Here is a 23,873-nt window from a genome sequence, read left to right as displayed (position 1 = left end):
GAAAACAGTTCATTATTTCTGACTTGCTGACACAAAGACAAAACTGTATTTCTGCAGATACATTCTTTAAATTGGGGATAAAAAGAAAATATAAATTTTAAAAAATATTTTATTTATTAATTTGACAGAGAGAGAGATCACAAGTAAGCAGAGCAGCGGGTGGGGGGGAAGCAGGCTCCCCGCTTAGCAGAGACAATGCGGGGCTCAGTCCCAGGACCCTGAGATCATGACCTGAGCCAAAGGTAGAGGCTTAACCCACTGAGCCACCCAGATGCCCTGAGAAAATATAAATTTAAAATAGAAGATATGTAGGGGTGTGTGGGTGGCTCAGTGGGTTAAGCCTCTGCCTTCGGCTCAGGTCATGATCTCAGGGTCCTCGGATAGAGCCCTGCACAGGGAGCCTGCTTCCCCGTCTCTCTCTGCCTGCCTCTCTGCCTACTTGTGATCTCTGTCTGTCAAATAAATAAATAAAATCTTAAAAAAAAAGATATGTAAATTTAAAACTTAAAAAAATACCTTCATATACTATATCCCTGTAATTCTACATTAATTTTACTTAGCCTGATAAAATTCTTATTTAGACAATCCTAATTGGGAAACAGCCTGATTGATTTTCTTATGATGTTTGATTTGATAGATTTGTCTCTTTTTTTTTAAGATTTTATTTATTTATTTGACAGAGATCACAAGTAGGCTGAGAGGCAGGCAGAGAGAGAGAGGGGAGGAAGCAGGCTCTGCATTGAGCAGAGAGCCTCCATCCCAGGACCCTGGGATCATGACCGGAGCCAAAGGCAGAGGCTTTAACCCACTGAGCCACCCAGGCGCCCCAGATTTACTTGTCTTAATTCATGCATCACTTCACCTTTCTGTTTATTTGAAGTAAACACTTTCAGATTGACATATTTAATTTTTCTACATACATGCCAAGTAAGATTTTGCCAACAAAAATGTGCTTTTTAAAAATTTTATGTTTGGTGCTCACTTCGGCAGCACATATACTAAAAATTTTATGTTTGTTCAAAATCTTGTTTCTTTCAATAGTTATGCTTTTAATATGCTACAGTGCATATGTCAAGTTATATTGAAATTGAAATCCATGTTCACACAGCTCAAGTTTAGAAACTTCCATAGCTGTTCCATGCCTTTTTAAGCATTCAAGGAATATTCAAATTTTAAGAATTCAAAGTCCCAAGAAAAGTCATCAACGTTTTCTTGTCTACTTTTCAAATTTGCATTCTTTTAGATTGCTAACATACCTTTTCTTACTCTTTAACATTTATTTTTTCTTATCCTATCATGTTAGTATCTAGCAAAGGCCTTTTGAATTTATGATTGAAATTTTGAATTTTACATGTTTTATTGCCATGTAAATGTAAAAGTTGAACTGTATATTACCAAAAACTAAATAGGATTATAGAATTTCATAACAGTTTACATACTTGATATTCTTGAAGCATTTACTTCCATATTCAGCCTGTCTATCTTATGGCTCCTTATCCAAGATTTAAAATCAGTACTCTAATGGGGCACTTGGCTGGCTCAGTCAGTAGAGCATGGGACTCTTTGTCTCAGGGTTGTGAGTTTGAACTCCACGTACATAAAAATAAAATCTTTAAAAGCTAAATAAATAAATAAAAATAAAATCAAAGTGCTCTGATTTTTCATTTTATTTGCTAGTAGATGATTACATTAAGTAATGATACCAATAAATTAACAATCAAATGTAAGAGAAAATATCTTAGCATTCATTCATTCTTTATATCTATGTATTTGAGAGAGAAAGGAAGGGTGTGTGTTTGGGGGGGATGCCGGCTGCAGGAGAAAGAGAAGCCGATTCCTGCTGAGCAGGGAGCCCGACATGGGGCTCAATCCCAGGACCCTTAAATCATGACCTAGATCATGACCTGAACCAAAGGCAGACACTAACTGAGCCACCCAGGTGCCCCATATTTTAGCATTCTTTTAACAAAATCTGTAGGTACAGGAAATAAACATCTTAGTATTAAGTTAAATGAAATTACTTAGTTAATTTGAAAGTGATATTTACTGTGAATCCTTTGTAAAATGGGAAAGCATCACCACATCAGAGTATGGTTTCTTCTTAAGTTTCATGTTAATTTCTTTGTTTCCCATTTTAGTGAATGGATTTCCCTAACGACCTTTTATTTTTATCAGCGGTCTTTTATCACCTCCTTCCCAATGCCTATATCCTAACGTGTGTTATTTATGTCAAAATTATATCTTTTAATAGCATCACATATTGTTGAAAAAAGTTTTTGCTATGCTAAGCAACATGTTGGCTACTTCTTTGGGCACCAGCATCCTTAAATGTAAGCATTTGCATATATTCCTTTGCCATTTAAAATTTTTTCATCATTAATATTCTTTTGCATGGAACTGTGGGTAGTCTGATAAGTATGAAATTTCTACAAAAATGTTTCCCTTGTTAAAACACTTTTTTATTTCAGATATTAGCCTTAAAATTTGCATATTTTTTCTTTCTTCAAAATAGATGATCCATAATTATATGGAACACTTAGAAAGAACAAAACTTCATCAGCTCTCAGGGAGTGAACAACTAGAATCCACAGCTCATAGTAGAATTAGGTAAGCTTTGTCAAACATTTTGCCTTGAGAAAAATCGAAATAATCTGTTTGTTTCTGTTTCTCCCTGTTCTTTAATCCTGGAACAATAGTTAGGCTGATTCACAAAGCTCTCTCTCAAAAAGCATGGTTGGAATGCTATAGGAGAGAATAGCATAGAAAAATAGAAACAGCCTTCACTATTGAAAAGGTAAATCGTGAGCCATGCCATCTAAGCAATGTATCGAGGTATTTTGATTGTTTTGTAATGCTCAAAGGAGATTATACTAGGTTTAAATTTTTCTGATTTGTGGGGGTGCTGAAAATTGTCATTTCTCCTGTACAATTGGTTTAAAGTCCTTTTTATTACCGAGAGGCATGTTTGAAAGGGTTAGACTTCTGTTTGATGTAGGAGTGTGAATAAATTATGTAGATCTCCCAAGCACTGTAGCCAATGAGCTAAGCCAGGACTCTTAGTGGAGAGGAAAATAGTTAATAGGCGGGCTGTCGCTCTGGATTGCTGCATAAATGCTAGGAGCAGCAGCTCTATGGTTATGAGGTGGGGAGAGCAGGATGACGTCATCGCTTCGGAGCTGCTGCAGGATGGAGTGGAAAGCTGCTGCTGATGGCATTGTTTTTGTGGCAGCAGCTGAATGACAGATCCTCACTACAAAGATACCCCTTTGGCCCCTGTGTAGGCCTCCTGGTTCGGGTGTTTCACCATGCCAGCACAGCGCCATGAGTCCTGGATGCATGCTGCTGTTTGTGTTTGGCTTTGTTGGCGGGGCGGTGGTCATTAATTCTGCTATCTTAGTGTCTCTCTCTGTTTTGCTGCTTGTGCACTTTTCTATTTCTACCGGTGTGCCAGCTCTGACGCAGAACCTACCAAGGATACTCAGGTACTCTAGTCTCTCTTAGAAGCCCCTGTTTAGTTGGTCTTTCTCACATTTTTAGCTTCACAGGTTTGCTTTGTAACCATTTCTGTTGCAGATTGAAACAATGGAAAATGGCCTGAAGCTAGGATTTTCTCTTCTTATTTGTAGTCATTTTCAGGCCATCACCTAGGGATACGGCTTTGTCTTTGGAAACTACGACTTAAGAAAAGGATTTTCATATTGTACTTATGCATTAGTACAAGGTCAGTGTGGTTTTGTTTTAGGCAGAGTGTTCAGAGAGTGAAGGGAGAGCAAGAGTAAAACATTGGTCCAAGTTTATACAACCTCTGTGTTTAGCATCTGAGCATTTGGGGGCCAGTATCTTTTATGCTGAGACTTAGAGTCAGGTAGACACAGGCCGTAGGTATTTATTTTGTTCCGTTATCCTTTGATGGACATTTAGGCATCATTTTTGCAATTTTTGATAGTAACTCCCGGGAACTGACAATTTAAATATTTTCTTTCTAAAAAAAAATCTATTTTAAGGTGAAAGGATTTAAACCTTTTAGGGCCAGGAATGCATTTCCCCCCTCATTATTTACACATCAAAGTTGTGAAAGCTTTACAAAGCCTATTAACTATTGTTTTGTCAGTCGTTGCCCTTTCTTTGTAGACTTGGGTGACAAATATCCGTGCCTGCTTGTGGGGGTAGTCATTAATCTCTGGAGCTTTGCTGCTGCTCACTCTGCTCACCCTGTAAGAACCGTCTTCTACATCTTCAATTTCAGGGTTGGGTGTCTTTTGTTTTCCAACTCCTTAAACTAAAGCCATCTGATTTGTTCAGATTTCCGCTTTGTTCCCCGGTTTTAAAGGAAGGTTCATGGTGTTGAGCTTTTATTATTTAAATGTTTACTTAAAATCCTCAGCTTGTGGATTTAGATAAATTAAGAGAAATTCAACTAGTAAGTTCCCTCAAGGTGTTCTTTTTATTCATTGGTCGGTTGGTGTTTAACATTAGTTTAAGGCCCAGAAGTCAGATTTCATCTGTGATCTAAAATTAGATACTTGGCCATTTATTTTCTTTCCTGATTTTATAAAAATTGTAAGAAATCTTACCACTTTTGTATATTTAATACACAAAAGATTAGTTTATATGTATATTTAGGCTTTTAGGAAATTAAAAAGACCTTAACTCAAGAATATGTAACATTAAAATAAGGCTAATTTGAAAGGGCTATGTAAGGTTTCGGTCTGTTGGAGACGGCAGTGCTGTGCTGTGCCACGCAGTGCCGTGCTGAGGGTGAGGGGAAGAGGCTTTGGAGCTGGGCCCCAAGGCTAGAAATACTCTGCCACATGGGAGCTGTAGGACCTTTGGCAAGTCGCTTAAAATCTCTGTACCCAAGTTTCCTCCCCTGATGTTCTTACCCTTTGGATAGTTTTAAAAATCAAGTGTGAGATGATTATTTTTTATTTAATCTGTTGCAAGACATTTAGTAAGCCAAACAAGTAAATAATTTGTGGTCATTTATATATGCACCCCATTTTTAGCAGAACTCTGGCTATTTTACTGACAAAAATACCTTATGATTAAATTCAAAAAGTTCCTCGACACAAATTTGCTGATGATGTAGTGGAAAAAAGATATCAAAGTCTTCAATATTAAGATTAAATTGTCAAGAAATAGGTAGGTTCCAAGGAAAGTACGTGGGCCTTAGAGGGCAACGGTCTGACTTTGAGCCCCATCTCTGTGAATTACTAGTGCTTAATGTCTCTGAACTTCACTTTTCCTACTCTGAAAACTGGGGAAATAATCCCTATTTCCATATGAAGATTAAATGAGATAATTAAACCATCTTTTGTGCTTGCTACATGGTGAATGTTGAACAATCTTTTTAAAATTTTATTAATGGTTATTTGTTTTAAATGTGCATAGAGCCAAGAACCTGTTTCAAAACATAATTGAGAATTTATTTATACACAGGTTACATTTAAATAACCAACTAAAAAATGAATATATGGGACTAAGTTTTTAAAAGAATATAACAAGGATTCTGATAGTTGAAGATGGCTTTGTTTCTAAACAGTGGCAGCATATTGAAACATGTTGAAACTCCCAGGGTTTAAACCTGTTACTTGATGTTTTTCCAAATGTATCCCCATTCTTTGGTTTCTTCCATGAGTTTCACTGAAGCACTTAAAATATGTACAGTACTAAACATGTGCACCAACATAATTTAGGACATAAACATTGAACTTTCAGGTTTTTTTTTTAAGTAGGATTCTAACTGACTTGGATAATTACATGTCCTTTTTCCCTTCAACTCATGATTTCTTATTAGTAAATAAGGAGAAAAAAACTAGTATGTAGTAATATTGTTTTCAAGCTTTGAAACAGTGTGACCCAGAGCATCAGGACTTTCTTGATAGTCTCTGCAGAAAAATGCCCTTCCTCTAGAGCAGTTTCTAAATGATTAACACAAGCAGTATAAAGGAGAGTGAATTCTACTGGTATTTTGGATTGTACGCTTAGTTAACAGGAGTGGAAAAGCAAAACTTGGCTCCATAGCAGACTCTTTAATCCAGTAGTTTTATACTTCTTCTTTATTTGATATGTGTGAAAACAAATGTGTTGTCTGTCATTCATATAGGAAGATAATTCTAATGACTGGCCTGTGTTTTGATTTCTGTTAGCAGTGTGATGAATTTGCACGAAATCTATATTATCTTGCTTTTCTTTGCTTTTTGGGTTAGAGAGCTTTCCATTAAACTATTCCATTAAATTCACACCGTTTTTGCTTAAGTTATTCAGATATGTTAAAAAATAAAAAGCCATTTAGTAGTTCTTAGATCCTTACATTATTGGTTCTCAAAATACCGCTCCCCAGCCCCAAATTGAGGGACAATCAGACAACAACTTTTTATTTTGTCAAGTATGGATGTTAAAACAAAATTTGCTTTCTAGTCATTGTCATCATCATTTGATGAAAGAAAGAGATTTAAAATCAAAGTAGCAGAAAAGATGTAGAAAAAGGTCCATCCATCATTTTCAGGAAAGAACAGGTTTTGTGATATATGGAAATGTTTATGTGTACAATATGGCCTATATCATCCAATAAGGATATAATAAATAATGTCTCTTCACTATGAACTTAGGAAAACTTTATTGATGAGCCAGCCTTAAGGAATTATTGGTCTAAACAGATTAGCTGAGTAGTTACTTTACTTTTTGTCATTTGGTTGTTCTGGAAGCTCATAGACACAAACTTATATTTGTTTTTAAAGTCTAGCCTTTTACTGTGCAGCCTACCTGCATTTAAATTTTCCTAAATCAAATAGGTAAAGTACCAAGTGTAAAGAAATGATGAATAATTAGCCAATAGGGAAAAGTCCTGTTTTATTTCCTTGTGTAAGGAGACCTTTAACCAGGCGCAATCTCTCAATCCTTTCCCTTCACCCAATCTTTAAGAAGGAGTTCTGACAATTTTACTAATTACTAAGGTAATTAGGAATGGGAGAGCATATCCTTTGTGTTAAGTGAAGGCCAATTTCAAGAGACTTAAGTTTCTTGTTACAAAAATGAGCTTTCAGAATAAAGGACTTATTTAGTAAAACTGAATATTTTCCCACTTTTTTTCCCCCCACGTTTATTTATAATCTCAGTGTTTCTGTTCTAATTTACATTCTTACCAGTAGAGGTATGTGTTCCAGGAGGTTCCAAAGCTTTAGTGTCCTTTTTTTTTTTTTTTGCCAGTTTCTACTTTTTTGGGTTAATGACCCAGGACAACCTCTTCCTAGCCTGGTTGCCATCCTCTAAAAAGCCCTTTTTATTTGTAATCTAGGTATCACCAAAGGATATGTTTCTTGTTGAAATTCTGTTAGTATTAAAATTGTAACTCTTTTTGCTCATTGAAATTTCCCACAAAACATTGGAAACCCTACAGTCTTTTATAGAATTTTTGGGCTGCCTTGTTTGGAAAAACTAACAGTGGTGTTCTCACATGAACTGTGATTGAAAGGAAGGCATGTATTGGTTCTGTAGAAAAGCTTTCCTGCTGTTAAGGATTAAAACTCTTAGAGTTTATTTTGCCGCTTAATCAGTAGTCCTGATTTAAATTATACATCGATTTTCTGTTAGGCAGAAAAGATGCACCCCGAAGAGGCTTGGGCAAATAACAAGGTATTGGTTTGAGGATTTGGGAAGTGTAGAAGCAAGGATGGGATTCACTTTCAAAGGAGGAGGTTGCCAGTTTTCCTAGGGCTAATGTAAGCATGAGTGAAAATTTAGTAGCTTTTGTCCCTGTGAAACCAGACCAGAGACTGCTCCCTAAGGGAAGAATTCATCAGTAACTTGCAAGATTTCCTAAACTATTAGTTTACTACTTTTCCTAGTTAATTTTTTGGGGCTAATTTGAACTTCTGAGAGTATCCTTTTTCTTTGGTAAGTGTACTTGTCTAGATAGGCAGATGTTATTTTTTAAGCGTGATTATTCTAAAACAGTGACATCCCAGGCTTATTACTTATAGTCATGATGAACAGAAATTAAAAAGGAATGAATGAATGCTTAATTTTTTTCTCCCCTCTTCAATAGAAAAGAACGTCCTATATCATTAGGGATTTTCCCATTACCTGCTGGAGACGGATTGCTTACACCTGACACTCAGAAAGGTGGTGAGACCCCTGGATCAGAGCAATGGAAATTTCAGGAATTAAGTCAACCTCGTTCTCATACTAGTCTGAAGGTAAGCTTCATTCTGCCAAAATCTTCAGTTTACATTGTATAAACTTTTGTATCCAAATTGAAGTACTAGATAGCTAAAACATAAAAAAATGAAAGTTTGTATACATGTTATCCATGGAAAACTAATGCCTTTTATTTATCTTTTGCCTTTTTTTAAAATTGGAAATGAGTTCTTCCCAAAGAGTTGGGTTTTTACTATTCTTTTTCAAGTTATATAGGAAAACAAAAGTCAAGCATTTTTATATCTTGATTAATATACTAATGACACTAATTACCAACATTTCTATTTGATTTAGGCTATTTTGATATTTATTTGGTCATACAAGTTTTAAGTGGGATAATTAATGAATGTAATAATGTTTTTTAGAATTTAAAATCATTGGGGGACGCCTGGGTGGCTCAGTTGGTTAAGCAGCTGCCTTCGGCTCAGGTCAGGATCGAGTCCCACATTGGGCTCCTTGCTCGGCAGGGAGCCTGCTTCTCCCTCTGCCTCTGTCTGCCATTCTGTCTGCCTGTGCTCGCTCTCTCTCTCCCCCCCCTCTGACAAATAAATAAAATCTTTAAAAAAAAAAAAAAATCATTGGTACCCGAAATCCTTAGCTCACTGTTGGAAGCTTCACAATTTAGTAAGGCTTCATTTTATTTTTTTTAAAACGTGATTTTTTTTCCCTCAAACCTCTTCATAAAGCAATATCCAAAAGTATATTGTGTTTAGGTAAAAAGCCCTAGTGTTAGTTCATTATAGATTATACTTTTTTTTAATCTTTTTTTAAAGATTTATTTTATTTTATTTATTTGACAGAGAGAGATCACAGGTAGGCAAAGAGGCTGGCAGAGAGAGAGAGAGAGAGAGGGAAGCAGGCTCCCTGCCGAGCAGAGAGCCCGATGCGGGACTCGATCCCAGGACCCCGAGATCACGACCTGAGCCGAAGGCAGCGGCTTAACCCACTGAGCCACCCAGGTGCCCCTAGATTATACTTTTGACTAAGAACATACCATTGAATATAAGTATAATTAATAATATACTGTAAGAGGGAAGATATACTAATAGTTTAAAAAGTATTTAAAGTTGGGGCACCTGGCTGGCTCAGAAGAGCATGCAGCTCTTGATCTTGAGGTCTTAAGTTTGAGTCCCATGATGGGAGTGTAGAGATTACTATATACCTACATACATATATATATGTATACATACATAAACTTAAAAAAATTAAAATTATATTCTATATCTTATAAAGTCAATTTTTGTAAAGAGAATATTGATTATAAAAGAATCTTGTATTATAACATCTATCATAATACGGGCCACCTCTAATGAATACAAATAAATTACATCTTATCTCCTTTTCTTCCTTTCTTTTTTTCCAAAGTACTTATTATGGTCTAAGTGCTTAAAGATAGCCCTTCTACTTTTAAAATACTGTCATTTACTTAATTACTTTGTCTGTTTCTCTCCATTCAGAAAGTAATGTCCATGTGGTGTATTTGCTGCTGTAGCAGTTTGTCGTGGCCACTCAGAAGGTGTTTGCTGAATGAATTAGTTTTAGATGTTAGGAAGACTTTTTTGGGATAATATAAATGGTCTCTCAGCCCTAGTAGGTAGATGCATTTTGAATCATTTCACTGCCTTTTGAAATGTGCTCAAAACAGTAAGCAATCAATAAATATTTGATAGCTTTTCTCCCACTGAAAAGTCTTTTTAAAAAATTATTTATTTATTTATTTATTTATTTGACAGAGAGAGAGAGAGAGAGATCACAAATAGGCAGAGAGGCAGGCAGAGAGAGGGGGGGAGCAGGCTCCCTGCTGAACAGAGAACCCTGGCCGTGATTGTATAGTGGTTAGTACTCTTAGTTGTGAACAGAGAACCCTATGCCATGAGGGGCTTGATTCTAGGACACTGGGATCATGACCTGAGCCTAAGGCAGAGGCTTTAACCCACTGAGCCATCCAGGCGCCCCCTGAAAAGTATTTTTAACATTAAGACTGACCTCCCACTTTCTCCCGCTCTTTTGTTTGTTGCTCAGTTTATGAGAAGCTGATCATGCAGCTAGCTGCTCAGTATCAGTCCCCAGTGATGCTGCTAGGAAATGCTCTAATTCTTTACTCCTCCTGCCACACTGGCTTCTTTTTTAAAAACCTGCCTTTAGGTTTACTAGGTCTTCCAAAATACCCATCCCTCAATTCGCCTACTTACCATATCCCTTTCCCAAAACAAAATTAAGTAGGAGGGATACTTTTAGTACATCAAAAATGTATACCATATGGTAACTATATTTTAATTATATTCCAAAAAGGAACTTTAAGATTTTTTATTTATATATTTGACAGAGAGAGATCACAAGTAGGCAGAGAGGCAAGCAGAGAGAGAGAGAGGAGGAAGCAGGCTCCCTGCTGAGTAGAGAGCCTGATGCGGAACTCGATCCCAGGACCCTGAGATCATGACCTGAGCCGAAGGCAGCGGCTTAACCCACTGAGCCACCCAGGCGCCCCCAAAAAGGAACTTTAAAGAGAAGATTATTATAATTCTCTTGTTGCTTTAATCCAGCAACATGCTGTGACAGAACTTTATTGAAAGTTATAAACTGATTAATAGGTTGTTAATATGTACTTAAGCCTGAGAGGTTTTATTTGTATCCTCTTTAGAGATATGAAGACAAGTATTTCCCAGAGAGTTTCTAGAATAAAATCCTCTCTCTCTTTCTTTCTCTACTCCGATCACAGAGCCACTAAATGAGATAAAGGCTCTCATTCCTAGGAGCAGAGTGGTGTATTACAAAAGAGCAAAAGTCAGATTTGTAAAGTATGTCTAATAATTAGGACATACTTTATTATTTACCTGGCCTCTTGTTATAAATCAGACGTCTTTCTCTAACTTTATGAAAGGCTAGGAGTTGGGTTTAAGAGTTCACTTATAAAAAAGAGTTCACTTATGGACCATGTCTCTTATACCCACTGGTCTTGGTGTCCGTGTGTGATAGGAAGTAGGCTAGTCTGATTTAAAGTTTTCTACAACTTCCATTTCTCTGAGAATTTGGGGGATGACCTGGCTGTATTTAAGGCATGCTTTGCCTTTGTTATGAAAAAATTGAAGGTGAGAATTATAAGCAAGATTAATTTTACTAGCACATTTTCCTGTGAGGTAAGGTTAAGGTGAAAATGTTCTACGAGAAAACCATATGATGGGGTTATAACCTTTAAGGAAACAGAACTATGGGAAGCTTTGTGCCAGAAGAGTGGCAATAGAGGGGATTGGCCAATGATTGTAATGTTATGGTCCTTCTTTGTTGCTGTATTGCAAATTTCTCACTGTGAGAAAAGAGTTGTAGCCTATAGGGTATTGTATCTTCAGGTACTGGAAAATCTTCCAGAAATGATGCATCTAGAAAAGTATATGCGTAAAAAGAAGTGTTCATACATACTGTGCCTCCCTGTATCATATTCTTCTGGGAGAGATTAACAAATAAATAAAGCAATAGATTTAAAATATTGAGATGTACTACTGTGCGTGTATGCACACATGCACGTGTGTGTGTGATGTACTATTTCAAAAAAGCAAGATAAGGGGCGAGAGTAAGTAGGGTGGAATGCTTGCTTTAGGGTGGCAAAAAGGAAGGCTTCTTGGATGAGGTGGTAAGCACCCTGATGCGAAGGATGTACAAGCGCATGGAAAGGCCCCGTGGCAGGGGCAGACTGGAATGTTTGAGAAATGGTTGTTTCACCCAGCCTCTCCTTTGAGACTTTTAGTCTTAACTGCTGTGCTGACGTGCCTTTTGTCAGGTTTACCCTCTAAATATAATTGGAAATTCTCATTCCCACCCTGCCTTGTAGCAGCATTTGACACGTTTGAATACTTTCTGCTTCTTGAAATGCTGTCTTCATTTTGCCCCCAGGACACTGCATCCCCTTATGGGTCCTGGACTTCTCTCTACATAATCTGGGTAGCTCAGGTTCCATGTCTGCAAATGCCCTCCATCCATTGGTCACCAATTTGAATCTCTGACCCTGACGCTTTTCCTGAACTCTATGCTGCTGAATCCATTTGCATTCTTTTATAGTTTTCCCACATATATATTTATGTCCTGCTTAGGTCACCACTAGTAGGAATAGCCTTCTTTGATGGCTAATCAGAATGCCACAGCTTACACAAAGCCTCATCTGACACCCCATTAATGGCCCTCAGATCTAGTTTAGAGATCAGTAGAAAGCAGAGGAGTTTATATTGCATCATTAGCAGAGATGTCTTACTGGGGGTGCTTCTAGTGAAATAGGTAAAAAGCAACTTGTGTTGAGTCACCCCTGCGGTTCTGTCAAAAATGTATTATAAAAGTGCTAAAGGTGGAGGAGCCTGGGTGGCTCAGTGGGTTAAGTCTCTGTCTTCAGCTTGGGTCATGATCTCAGAGTCCTGGGATCGAGTCCTGCCTCAGGCTCTCTGCTCAACAGGGAGCCTGCCTCTTTGCCTACTTGTGATCTATCATAAATAAATAAAATCTTTGGGGGAAAAAAAGTGCTAAAGGTGGGAATGAGCAAAAAACATTAAGGTAGGATTGTTCATCCAACTGAATTATATTCCCATATAAGAGGCAAAGAAGGAAGGAATTGGAGGAGAAAAGGCCAAGAATAACCTGAGACAGTCCTGAAGAAGAACAGTAAGAAAAAGAACTTGCCCTGCTAGATAGTAAAGGTTTCTATAAAGCTGTAATTACTTACATGTTATAGTATTGCATTATCTGCCCCTCCTCTTTCCTTTCTGCACAGTTGAGCCTGGAAGCTGGTCAGTAGGGCAAAGCAAGGTTAAGCATCCATAGGGTAAAGTGGGGTGGGGATGGGGCAGGTATATATAACCTGAGCAAGGTCAGGAGTATATCCATCTGGGGAGGCTGGTGTAGAGTCAGGGCCCCAACAGTTGAAGGACATCCATGCAAAGGGGCAGCCTGGGTGTTAGATCTTAATCAGGGTGATGAGGGCTTCCCCAAGGAAAGGCAGTCCAGGCATAGGGTGTGGGAGCTTGAGCAGGTGAGGAGGGGAGCATCCACAGAGTGGGAATGGGGGGGCAACCTGGAATGGTGAAGCAGAAGATGTACAGGGAAAGAAAAGCATTGGCTGGAAGTGGCAGAGAAGAGAGACTGTGGCCTCAGATATTCAAAGGACAAGAGAACTTGAGAAGGGAAGCCATTGTTAGCAGAGTCATCTGGTATGGATAAGTCAAGTACAACGAGGAGTGAATTTGTCAATTTGTAGGTATAGGTTTGCTCGGTTTAAGTTGCAGGACCATTAACAGGAGTGAGCATGGGTCAGAAAAGGAGGAACGAGAAAGTGTCAGGACTCAAGACAGGTGGTTGTAATGGGAAGAGGGAAAAGGGTAACTTGAGCCAGGAGAGTGGTAGAAATGCTACTCTTAGAATGGGAGACTCTGGGTTGTGTGCTTTCAAGAGTCCAGTAGAAAGAGAAATTGAAAACAAGGGAGTGAAGGACGATCGTTGATACATCAGAATCGTGGAGGGAGGGATCTACTAAAGTCTACTTTGTTGATGGGACGCCTCAGTTTTTCCTAGTTCTTTGCTATTATGAACAATGCCGTATGGAATTATACATAATTATGTACTTTTATTTATGATTCCCGTAAGTGGGATTGCTGAATCAAAATGTGTATTTCAGATTTTGATGGATATGCCAAATTGCCTGCCAAAACCCATTTGTCCTTTCACCCAGCGATGTTGTTCAAATTCTTTATCGCTTTACACGTTTAGAGTTCAGATGGCCCTTCCTTGTGTCCAAATATGGAAAGAGAATGATGTGTTTTAGGTATCATTTTAAGAATCCTGTACATAGAATTTTCATGCTGTTTTCCAGACCTTGGTTGGTGTCAATTTGCTAGTGATTTCACAGATGCCATCTAGTTTCTTTCTTTCTTTCTTCTTAAGATTTTATTTATTTAGTTATTTGACAGAGATCACAAGTAGGCGGGGGGGAAGGCACGAGGGGAGCAGGCTCCCTGCCTAGTAAAGCGCCTGATGCGGGGCTAGATCCCAGGACTCTGGGATCATGATCTAAGCCAAAGGTAGATGCTTAACCCATTGAGCCAGCCAGGCGCCCCAACCATCTAGTTTCACATATACACACATGGATGTGTGTGCACCTGTATGTGTTTATGCACCTGCGCATGCCTAAAGATGGATGTGTGAGTGGCTACATATTGGATATATACTCCCTCAAAATATTTTCTTCTTTGAAGGGTCTCCTTCAAAGGTGATTGTTAGTAGAATGTGACTTTTAGAACTGAGAAAAATAATTTCAAATAAAAAGCAATTGGATGGATGCCTACTTGTCAAAATTTTAAGAGTTCTTCTGAAACCCTATGACTTGAAATACTTGAGTAGAAGGCTGTGAGCAGCTCTTGTCAGCAGGGTTTGGTATGTAAAGCCAGTGGTCAATGTGTGCTGCATTCTTCAGGGGATGTGCTTAGCATACAGAACAGGAAATGGCTAAATAGAGCCAGCATTCTTGTTCAGAAGAATTTTCCATCCTCCTCCATTTGTGGCTAACAATTTAGTTCCTCTTTCTTTAGTTTTTCCAAACTTGGATTTCTATAGTAGTTGAAACTTAACTGCTGTTTCTTTTGTGATTAAGATTCCTATTATAAAATGTGTAACTAAACATTTCTAAAATATTAAAGCTCTCAATTTTTTAACTTTCTTTTGAAATATTTTAGACTTTAAGAAAAGTTGCAAAAACAGTGTAGAGTTCCTTTGTACTCATCACCCATCATCAGCAAGTGTTAACTACCATAGTGTATACCATTATTAAAACTAAGACAGTTGACATTGGTACAATATTATTAGCTAAACTGTAGGCTTATATTTGGGTTTTATGAGTTTTCCCTGTTACTGTCTTCTGTTCCAGGATCCAGTCCAGGATCTCACATTGGTTGAGCTTTGTCTTCTTGGTTTCTTCTAACATGTGATAGTTCCTCAGTCTTGATCTTGGGGCATAAGGAGCATTGGCTAATTATATTGTAAAATGCCCCACAGATTGACCTTCTCTAATGATTTCTCATGATGAGATTGAGATCATATATTTTTGGCAAGAATACTGCAGAAGCAATATGCCTTAGTGGTGGTTATTAACCTTGACTGCTTGGTTTAGCTGGTGTGTGCTAGATTTCTCTGCTGTAGCTACTGTTTTTCCTTTATAATTAATAAGGATCTTGGGGGTGGGGTGCCTGGGTGGCGCATTGGTTAAGCCTCTGACTCTTGTTTTGGCCTAGGTCATGATCTCAGGGTTGTGAGTTTGAGTCCCGCAGCTGGCTCTGCACTCAGCAGGGAGTCTGCTTGAGATTCTCTTACTCTCTCTCTCCCTCTGCCCTTCCCCCTTGCTCTTGTGCATGCATGTGCACACTCTCTCTCTCTAAATTAATAAATTTTTTAAAAAGTATCTTGGTAGATACACTTCGAGAATGTGCGAATATCGTGTTTTTCTTCAAACTTTTATCCACTTATTTTAGTATCTGTGACTGGATCTTAACGGTTATTACTGTGATGTTCCAATGGTTATTTTCTATTTTCTTTGTGGAATTCTTCTCTAAGTGTGAGGCCTTCCTCCTGCCCTTCTTTCCTTTCTTCCTTTTTTGTTTGAACTCATGGACATCTATTTTATTCTGTAGGTTATACACACATGGATGTGTGTGCACCTATATGTGTCTATGCACCTGCGCATGCCTAAAGATGGATGTGTGAGTGGCTACACATTGGATATATACTCCCTCAAAATATTTTTCTTTTTTGAAGGGTCTCCTTCAAAGGCAATTGTTAGTAGAATGTGACTGTCATTTATTTTATTGCTCTAATTGTTCCAGCTTTGGAATCAGGAGCTTTTTCAGGTAGACATGTATCTTTTCAACATTCCCCATACTTTTTTGAGTATTTCCTTCCCAGCACCATAAGATGCTCCAGGCTCTTAGTGTTTTCTGTGTCCCAGCCCTTTAGTCTGCCACTGCTCCCGGGAGCCCTGGTTCTTATATTTAGGAACCAAGATCTAGGCACTAAATGTGCTTGTTGCTTGAAATGTGATTGTTTCTAGGCTCTTTCTTTGATGTTTATGTTGTGGTTTTCCATTCATTTATATTGTGTATTATGTCCTTTTGGATTTTTGTATTTGTGTTTAGGATAGGATAAAATAAAATAGAATTTTAAGAAAAATGGATTGCATGTTTTAATATTTCATGATTTCGCTTGTGACAAAGGATAACGATTTTCTTCTGTACCTTCAGTTTTTATTTGTAAACTTTATTACTCACATATATCCTCATTTGATAAGTTCAGGAACCATCCACAGCTCTGTGTTGGGGTTTGAAGAGAGAAACAGTTACAAGTATATTCCTTTTGATTTTTTAGTATTTTCTCCCTATTTATTTATTCATTTGTTCATTCGTTCCTTCATCTTTGTTGAGGTATAATTGACAAAATTATGAGATACAGGGGACTAGAACCAGATCTTTCTTAGTGGGTGTTTAAAGTGAGATTTTTTTTTTCTTTTTGACTTATTTACTGGGTAGTGTGTTGCCTAAGATGCTAATGTTTGTTGAGAACGGAAATTGGTAAATATCTAAATAATTCTATCTGAAAATGATGGTTTTTAAAGCTTGTGTTTCAAAGGTGGCTTCTTTTGAAGTAATTGACAACATAAGCATTTATTATATTCTTATTGATATTAAATATTTAAACAAGCTTTTAGAATAAGAAAAATGACTTTAATAATTACCTGTTGAAAACAAATTACCTTCTTTTTGCATTATATAATATTTATTGAGTGCCCACTATGCCAGATACTAGAAGTGATATTATAGTGTTCTCAGAGTCCAAATATTTTAAAAAACAGGATTAATTTTTAAATGTTAATGCAGTTTCCCAATTTTAAATAATATTAAACAATCTAGACCAAAAATAAAGTTTCTCCAACTCTAAATTCCCCCAGGCATTATGAGTAGTTGGTATATCTATCCTTTAGACCTTTTTCTTTTACATATGCACATAGATAATACACACTCATAATATCTTTGTAAGATAAATGCTATATGCTTTAAGTATTTTTCTACTTTTTGTTTTTCATGAAAAAATGTGTGTTTGCAGTCTTTTCATTTTTATACAGAGAGCAAGCCACCCAATTCCCCCACCAGCTTTTGATAAATTGAATAGTTGAGAAGGGTTAAAGATGATGATAACCCAGAAGCGGAGATCATGTAACCAAACCTTGAGAGGCGGTTTGGTTTCTATAAAGTGAATCATGCCTTGCTTATCTGTAGCTTTTTGAGAGAATTAACAGAGAGCCCACGGCCATATTTTAATCTTTCAAGAAGACTTTGATGAGTTTCCAGACGAAGAATATTTAGAGCTTCTGCTTGCTTTGTGTTTTAAGAGAAACATTTGTCTCAGGGCGCCCGGGTGGCTCAGGTCGTCATCCCAGGATCCTGGAATGGAGCCCTGCATCAGGCTCCCTGCTCAACAGAGAGCCTGTTTCTCCCTCTCCCTCTGGTGCTCCCCCTGCTTGTGCAGGGACTCTCTCTCTCTGACAAATAACTGAAGTGTTTAAAAGGGGGGGGCACTTGGGGGCTCAGTCGTTAAGCATCTGCCTTTGGCTCAGGTCATGATCCCAGGGTCCTGGGATGGAGCCCTGCATTGGGCTCCCTGCTTGGCAGGACGCCTGCTTCTCCCTCTCCCACTCCTGCTGCGTGTGTTCCCTCTCTCACTGTCTCTCTCTCTCTGTGTCAAATACATAAATAAAATCTTAAAAAAAAAAAAAAAAGACATGTGGCCCCTGAACCATATCTCTTATTAAACTAGAGGGTTGAAGGAGGTGTTTTTATCTTATTTCATGTATGTGTCTTGTACTTTCTTAAAGACTTAAAGTCTGTTAATTAACATATAATGTATTATTAGTTTCAGAGGTAGAGGTCAGTGATTCATCAGTCTTACATAATACCCAGTGCTTATTATATCCCATGTCCTCCTTAAAGTCCATCACCCAGTTACCCCATCCTCCACCCTCTCCCCTCTAGTAATTCTCAGTTTGTTTCCTATGATTAAGAGTCTCTTGTTGTTTGTCTCTCTTTCTGATTTCGTCTTACTTTATTTTTCCCTCCTTTCCCCCATACTCCTCTATTTTGTTTCTTAAATTCCACATGCAAGTGGAACCATATGGTAATTAGTCTTTCTCTGACTTACCTCACTTAGCATAACACCCTCTTGTTGCATCCACATCACTGCAAATGACAAGATTTCATTTTTTGTTGGCTAAGTAGTATACCATTGTATGTGTGTGTATGTGTCTATACACACACACCACATCTTCTCTATCCATTCATCCAGTGTTGGACATCTGGGCGCTTTCCATAGTTTGACTATTGTGGACATTGCTGCTATGAACATTGGGGTTCAGATGTCCCTTCAGATCACTACATTTGTATCTTTAGTGTAAATACCCAGTAGTGCGATTGCTGGGTTATAGGGTAGCTCTGTTTTCAACTTTTGGAGGAGCTTGAAGGAGATGTTTTTAAGCCAAATCAAAACAAACCCCCCAAGCCCTCATTTTAACATAGTAGATTACAAATATCTTATTATCCTGAGAGCTAGAGCAAGCCAAAGATACTTAGAAATATGCTAACACCTAGTAAATACAGGATCTTCTTTTCTCTTGTATATTCTTTTCTTCTTCCCAGGTCAGCAGTAGTCCTGAACCGCTGAAGGCTGTAGAACAGGAGTTGAGAATGGTGTTTCAACTCACTGTACAAAAAGTATAGAAACTCAATTAACTATTGGTTACTTATTCAGCTGCTATTATGAAGACATCTAGTGCTCAGTTTGAAAGACTACTGATGTTTTTCACTGAAATACAAGAGAACATTGTTTCTGTGGTGGTTGCTAGTTCTTTACTGTAATCTATAAATTACTCCTCCCCTAAAGACAGCATTTTAAACTAAAGGAGAGGGGGGTGCCTCTCGGTCAGTTGGTCATGATCCCTGGGTCCTGGAATGGAGCCCCATGTCGGGCTTCATTCTCAGCAGGGGAATCTGCTTCTCCCTCTCCCTCTGCCTGTTGTTCCCCTGCTTGTGTACATGCATGCTCCCTCTCTCTGTCAAATAAATCTTTTTTTTTTTTTTTAAGATTTTTTATTTATTTATTTGACAGACAGAGACCACATGTAGGCAGAGAGGCAGGCAGAGTGGAGGAAGCAGACTCCCTGCTGAGCAGAGAGCCCGATGCGGGGCTCGATCCCAGGACACTGGGATCATGACCTGAGCCGAAGGCAGAGGCCCTAACCCACTGAGCCACCCAGGCGCCCCTCTTTTTGTTTTTTTTAAAGATTTTATTTATTTATTTGACAGACAGAGATCACAAGTAGGCAGAGAGGCAGGCAGAGAGAGAGGAAGGGAAGCAGGCTCCCTGCTGAGCAGAGAGCCCGACGAGGGGCTCGATCCCAGGACCCTGCGATCATGACCTGGGCCAAAGGCAGAGGCTTAACCCACTGAGCCACCCAGGTGCCCCAAATAAATAAAATCTTTAAAGATTTTATTTATTTATTTGACAGAGAGAAATCACAAGTAGGCAGAGAGGCAGGCAGAGCGAGAGAGGAGGAAGCAGGCTCCCCACTGAGCGGAGAGCCCGATGCGGGACTCGATCCCAGGACCCTGAGATCATGACCTGAGCCGAAGGCAATGGCTTAACCCACTGAGCCACCCAGGCGCCCTAAAATCTTTAACAATAAGATAAAGTAGAGAAAATGTAAGTAAATCCTATGAAAATTCAGCCTGTTTCCATCTATCCAGCTTTAGGTAGGGGACACACAAATACCCTTGCACAAATTTGCACAAATACCTTCCTTAGGACATAATGTATATAACTCGTACAGATCCTGGAGACAGCCCCAGTGTGTCATTATACTGTAGGCTGTCTCCCTGGTTGAACAGATTTCTTAAGCTTCGTTCAGGGCACTGTTCAGCTTTAGTCAACTGTTTGTCTCTCTTTCTGATTTCGTCTCACAACATCTGTTGTGAGCCTTCTTCATGTCAGGCTTGATACCCTGGGCATTCAGGATATAAGAACAAGGCTTTTTCCCCCACTCACTGTGGGTTAGGTCCCCTACCCACCCAGGTCCATGGAAACCCTTCAGCTGATCTGTGACAGTGAAAGTGTCCCCTTTCTTCAAAAATACCCTCAAGGTTAGGACATTCATACCTTTCCTTTAATAATCATAATTTTCTCAAACCTACAGTATAATTACAAGTAGGCAGAGAAGCAGACCGAGAGAGAGGAGGAAGTAGGCTCCCCGCCGAGCAGAGCCCGATGCGGGGCTCAATCCCAGGACCCAGGGTCCTGGGATCATGACCTGAGCCGAAGGCAGAGGCTTTAACCCACTGTGCCACCCAGGCGCCCCACATCTAGATTTATTTCATCTAATTGTGTCTAGAATTAGGGTTCTTAGTGTTTCTTTGGGTCACAAAGTCCTTTAGGAATCAGAGTTAATGAAACTTTCCAGAAAATATATGTACACATAGAATTTTGTGGTTCTGTTATGCCATAGAGTTGTGAATCAAGAGATCTTAACCACTGCTTTAGACATTTTACTTTTACTTGTGGGGAAAGAAATATAAACATAAAAATTAAAATATAAGGTGCTAAATGTTAGAGTGGGGATGCATGGGGCTGGTTTTTGTAATTTTGTCTTTTCTTTCATTAGGCTTAAAATCTTTGAATCATAAAAAACAGGCTTATGTAATAGGGTTGCTTGCCCCTTTATTTAGCTTATTTCAAATGAAGGCAGGCAGGCTACTTAGGAAAGCTCTACACTGGAGCCTTTCTTTACTTCTGTCAAGATTTTATTTTATTTTATTTTATTTTTTATATTTTATTTATTTGACAGACAGAGATCACAAGTAGGTAGAGAGGCAGGCAGAGAGAGAGGGGGAAGCAGGCTCCCCGCTGAGAGGAGAGCCCAATGCGGGGCTTGTTCCTAGGACCCTGAGACCATGACCTGAGCTGAAGGCAGAGGCTTTAACCCACTGAGCCACCCAGGCGCCTCCTGTCAAGATTTTATTGATCAAGAGAGAGTGTGCTCATGCAGGAGTGAGAGGAGGGGCAAAGAGAGAGGGAGAGAGAATCATAAGCAGACGCCATGCTAAGTGTGGAGCCCAGTGTGGGGCTCTATCTCACAACCCCAGAGATACATGACCTGAGCCGAAACCGAGAGACAAATGCTAAACTGACTGAGCCACCTCAAGGCCCCACTCCCCCCATTTCTAAGTTGTCTGTAGATAATTTCTTTTTTAGTTAAACTTATGGTCTCTCGGGACATAAATAGTTAAAGGATGCTGACTAACACATGACATAAATATTCTGTGCAGGACTGAGCACACGAGGGAGGCATTCGATGAATGGAAAAACTGAAAATATTTTGTAAAGGCTTATAGACTTTTAGCCTGATATCTAAAGCCAGTAAGAAAATGGCACAAAGGCCAGAAAGCTTTCACCGTAGTATCTCAAGTGAAGCTAAAAGTAATGACACCTATTTTCTTTTTGTATGTAGTAAGTACATACAGAATAAAATTTACCATCTTCTTTTCTTTTTTACTTTTATTTATTTGAGAGAAAGAGAGAGCATGAGCGGGAGGAGGGGTGGAGGGAGACAGAGAAGCAGGCTCCCTGTTGAGCAGGGATTTTGGAGGTGGGAGGACTCGATCCTAGGACTCTGGGTCCATGACCTGAGCCCAAGGCAGATGCTTAACCGACTGAGCCACCCAGGTGCCCCAAGAATTTTCTATTATTTTGCACTTGGTATCTTACAAGCTTACTGTTGAGACTAAAAGTGATATACTTTATCTTTTAAAAGATTAACATTTAGATTTGTCTTTCTTCATTGTTTCTTAGTTGGAGGCATTGTTAGTGGCAGAATGACATAATTTCTTCCATATAAAAATACGGTGCCTCCAACCAAACACTGTAGCAGAGACTTGTCATGTCAGTCCTTTCCTACTAATCTTGGAGGATTATGTCACCACTGCCTGGGAGACCAAAGAGAAATGCCTCTTTAGAAAATGGTTTTCAGTTTAAGAGCTTTTCTCTCCTCACCTCTCCCTGAGATCCAGAAGTACAACCCACACAGTGAGCTATTTTAATGAGTATAAAATATTTTTATATGGTAAAACTATAAAAGGTAAGTTACAGATAAATAAATCTCATGTTACTTGGATAGCCCATGACAAATTTAAAATTTTCTTCTAAGCAGATCCTAATTTACCACTTCCTTATAGTCCCAAACCTTTAGAATCCCTAAGATGGCCCAGTCCTTTTCCTGGTTTAGGTTCAGCTCTTTTGTCTGCTTTATTTGGTACTCCCGGATCCACAGGGGCATTTGGGGAGGAAGACTTTTTGTCAAACTTTTTATGTTGTGAACTGTTTAATTACTAAGTAAATTTGTTTAAGGATTTTATTTATTTGAGAAAGAGAGAGTGAGAGAGAAAGAGAAGGAGCAGGGGGCGGGCCAGTGGGAGAGGGAGATGCAGAATCCCCATGGAGTAGGGAGCCCCCTGGACATGGGGCTTGATCCCAGGACTGCAGTGTCATCAGCTGAGGGCAGCCACGTAGCCCATTGAGCCATCCACGTGCCCCACTAAGTAATTTTTTTTTTAAGGTTGAAGTAACTGGACATTGGGGTTGGGGTGATAGGGAGGAAGAAGCAATCATTTCTCTTCTTGACTTTTTCTTGAGAGACAAATGACAAGTACAAGATAGACTTGAAGGGACACACCTCGCTAGCTTAGTCAGTGGAGCATGTGACTTGATTGTACAGTCATGAGTTCAAGCCTTATGTTTGGCTTGAGCTTACTTTATTTATTTATTTATTTTTAAAGATTTTATTTATTTGAGATAGAGCATGAGCTTGTGGGGGCCAGGGGGAGAGGGAGAGGGAGATCCCCATTGAGCAGGGAGCCTGATGTGGGGCTCGATCCCAGGACCCTAAGATCATGACCTGAGCTGAAATCGGACACTTAATTGAACCACCCAGGCACCCCAGCATAGAGCTTACTTTAAAAAAAAAAAAAGAAAGGGGACGTCTGGGTGGCTCAGTTGGTTAAGCAGCTGCCTTCGGCTCAGGTCATGATCCCAGCGTCCTGGGATCGAGTCCCACATCGGGCTCCTTGCTCGGCAGGGAGCCTGCTTCTCCCTCTGCCTCTGCCTGCCTCTCTGTCTGCCTGTGCTTGCTCTCTGCCCCCCTCTCTCTCTGATAAATAAATAAAAAATCTTTAAAAAAAAAAAAGAAAGAAAAAAATGGACCTCAAATTATTACTACTATTTTTTATTTTTAAAAAGATTTTATTTATTTATTTGACAGAAAGCAAGAGCACAAGCAGGGAGAGTGGCAGAGGAAAAGGGAGAAGCAGGTTTCCCGCTGAGCCAGAAGCCTGATGTGAGGCTCGATCCCAGGACCTTGGGATCATGACCTGAGCCAAAGGCAGGCACTTAACTGACTAGTCACCCAGGCGCCCCCATACTGAATTGTTTTAATCCCCAGCATCTTTGCAAAATATTTTGAGTATTTTCCATTTCAGTAAATAACCTTCTGCAGCACAGTTTTTAATTGCTGCATACTATTCTCTTCTATGGATCTGTAAGTAGTTTGCTTAATC

General features: G+C 39.0%; 1 protein-coding gene across 9 annotated transcripts in view; it reads left to right on the top strand.

The window, feature by feature from the left end:
- Nucleotides 1-23,873, top strand: part of SPAG9 (sperm associated antigen 9) — a 138,371-nt gene that overhangs the window by 58,389 nt on the left and 56,109 nt on the right. For 5 of the 9 annotated variants that reach the window (XM_004764847.3, XM_004764844.3, XM_004764845.3 and 2 more), the window contains 2 exons: nucleotides 2,513-2,607; nucleotides 8,048-8,198. In XM_004764847.3, the coding sequence (XP_004764904.1) occupies nucleotides 2,513-2,607; nucleotides 8,048-8,198 (246 nt within the window). Of the gene's footprint in view, nucleotides 1-2,512; nucleotides 2,608-3,112; nucleotides 3,483-8,047; nucleotides 8,199-23,873 lie in introns of those variants that run through there. The other 4 variants (XM_004764850.3, XM_004764851.3, XM_004764849.3 and 1 more) reach the window with 3 other exon arrangements.

The sequence above is a fragment of the Mustela putorius genome, unplaced genomic scaffold (assembly GCF_011764305.1).
Source record: "Mustela putorius furo isolate JIRA1106 unplaced genomic scaffold, ASM1176430v1.1 tig00003962_pilon_pilon_pilon, whole genome shotgun sequence".
Taxonomy (NCBI): domain Eukaryota; kingdom Metazoa; phylum Chordata; class Mammalia; order Carnivora; family Mustelidae; genus Mustela; species Mustela putorius.
This window is presented reverse-complemented; position numbering and strand designations above follow the sequence as displayed.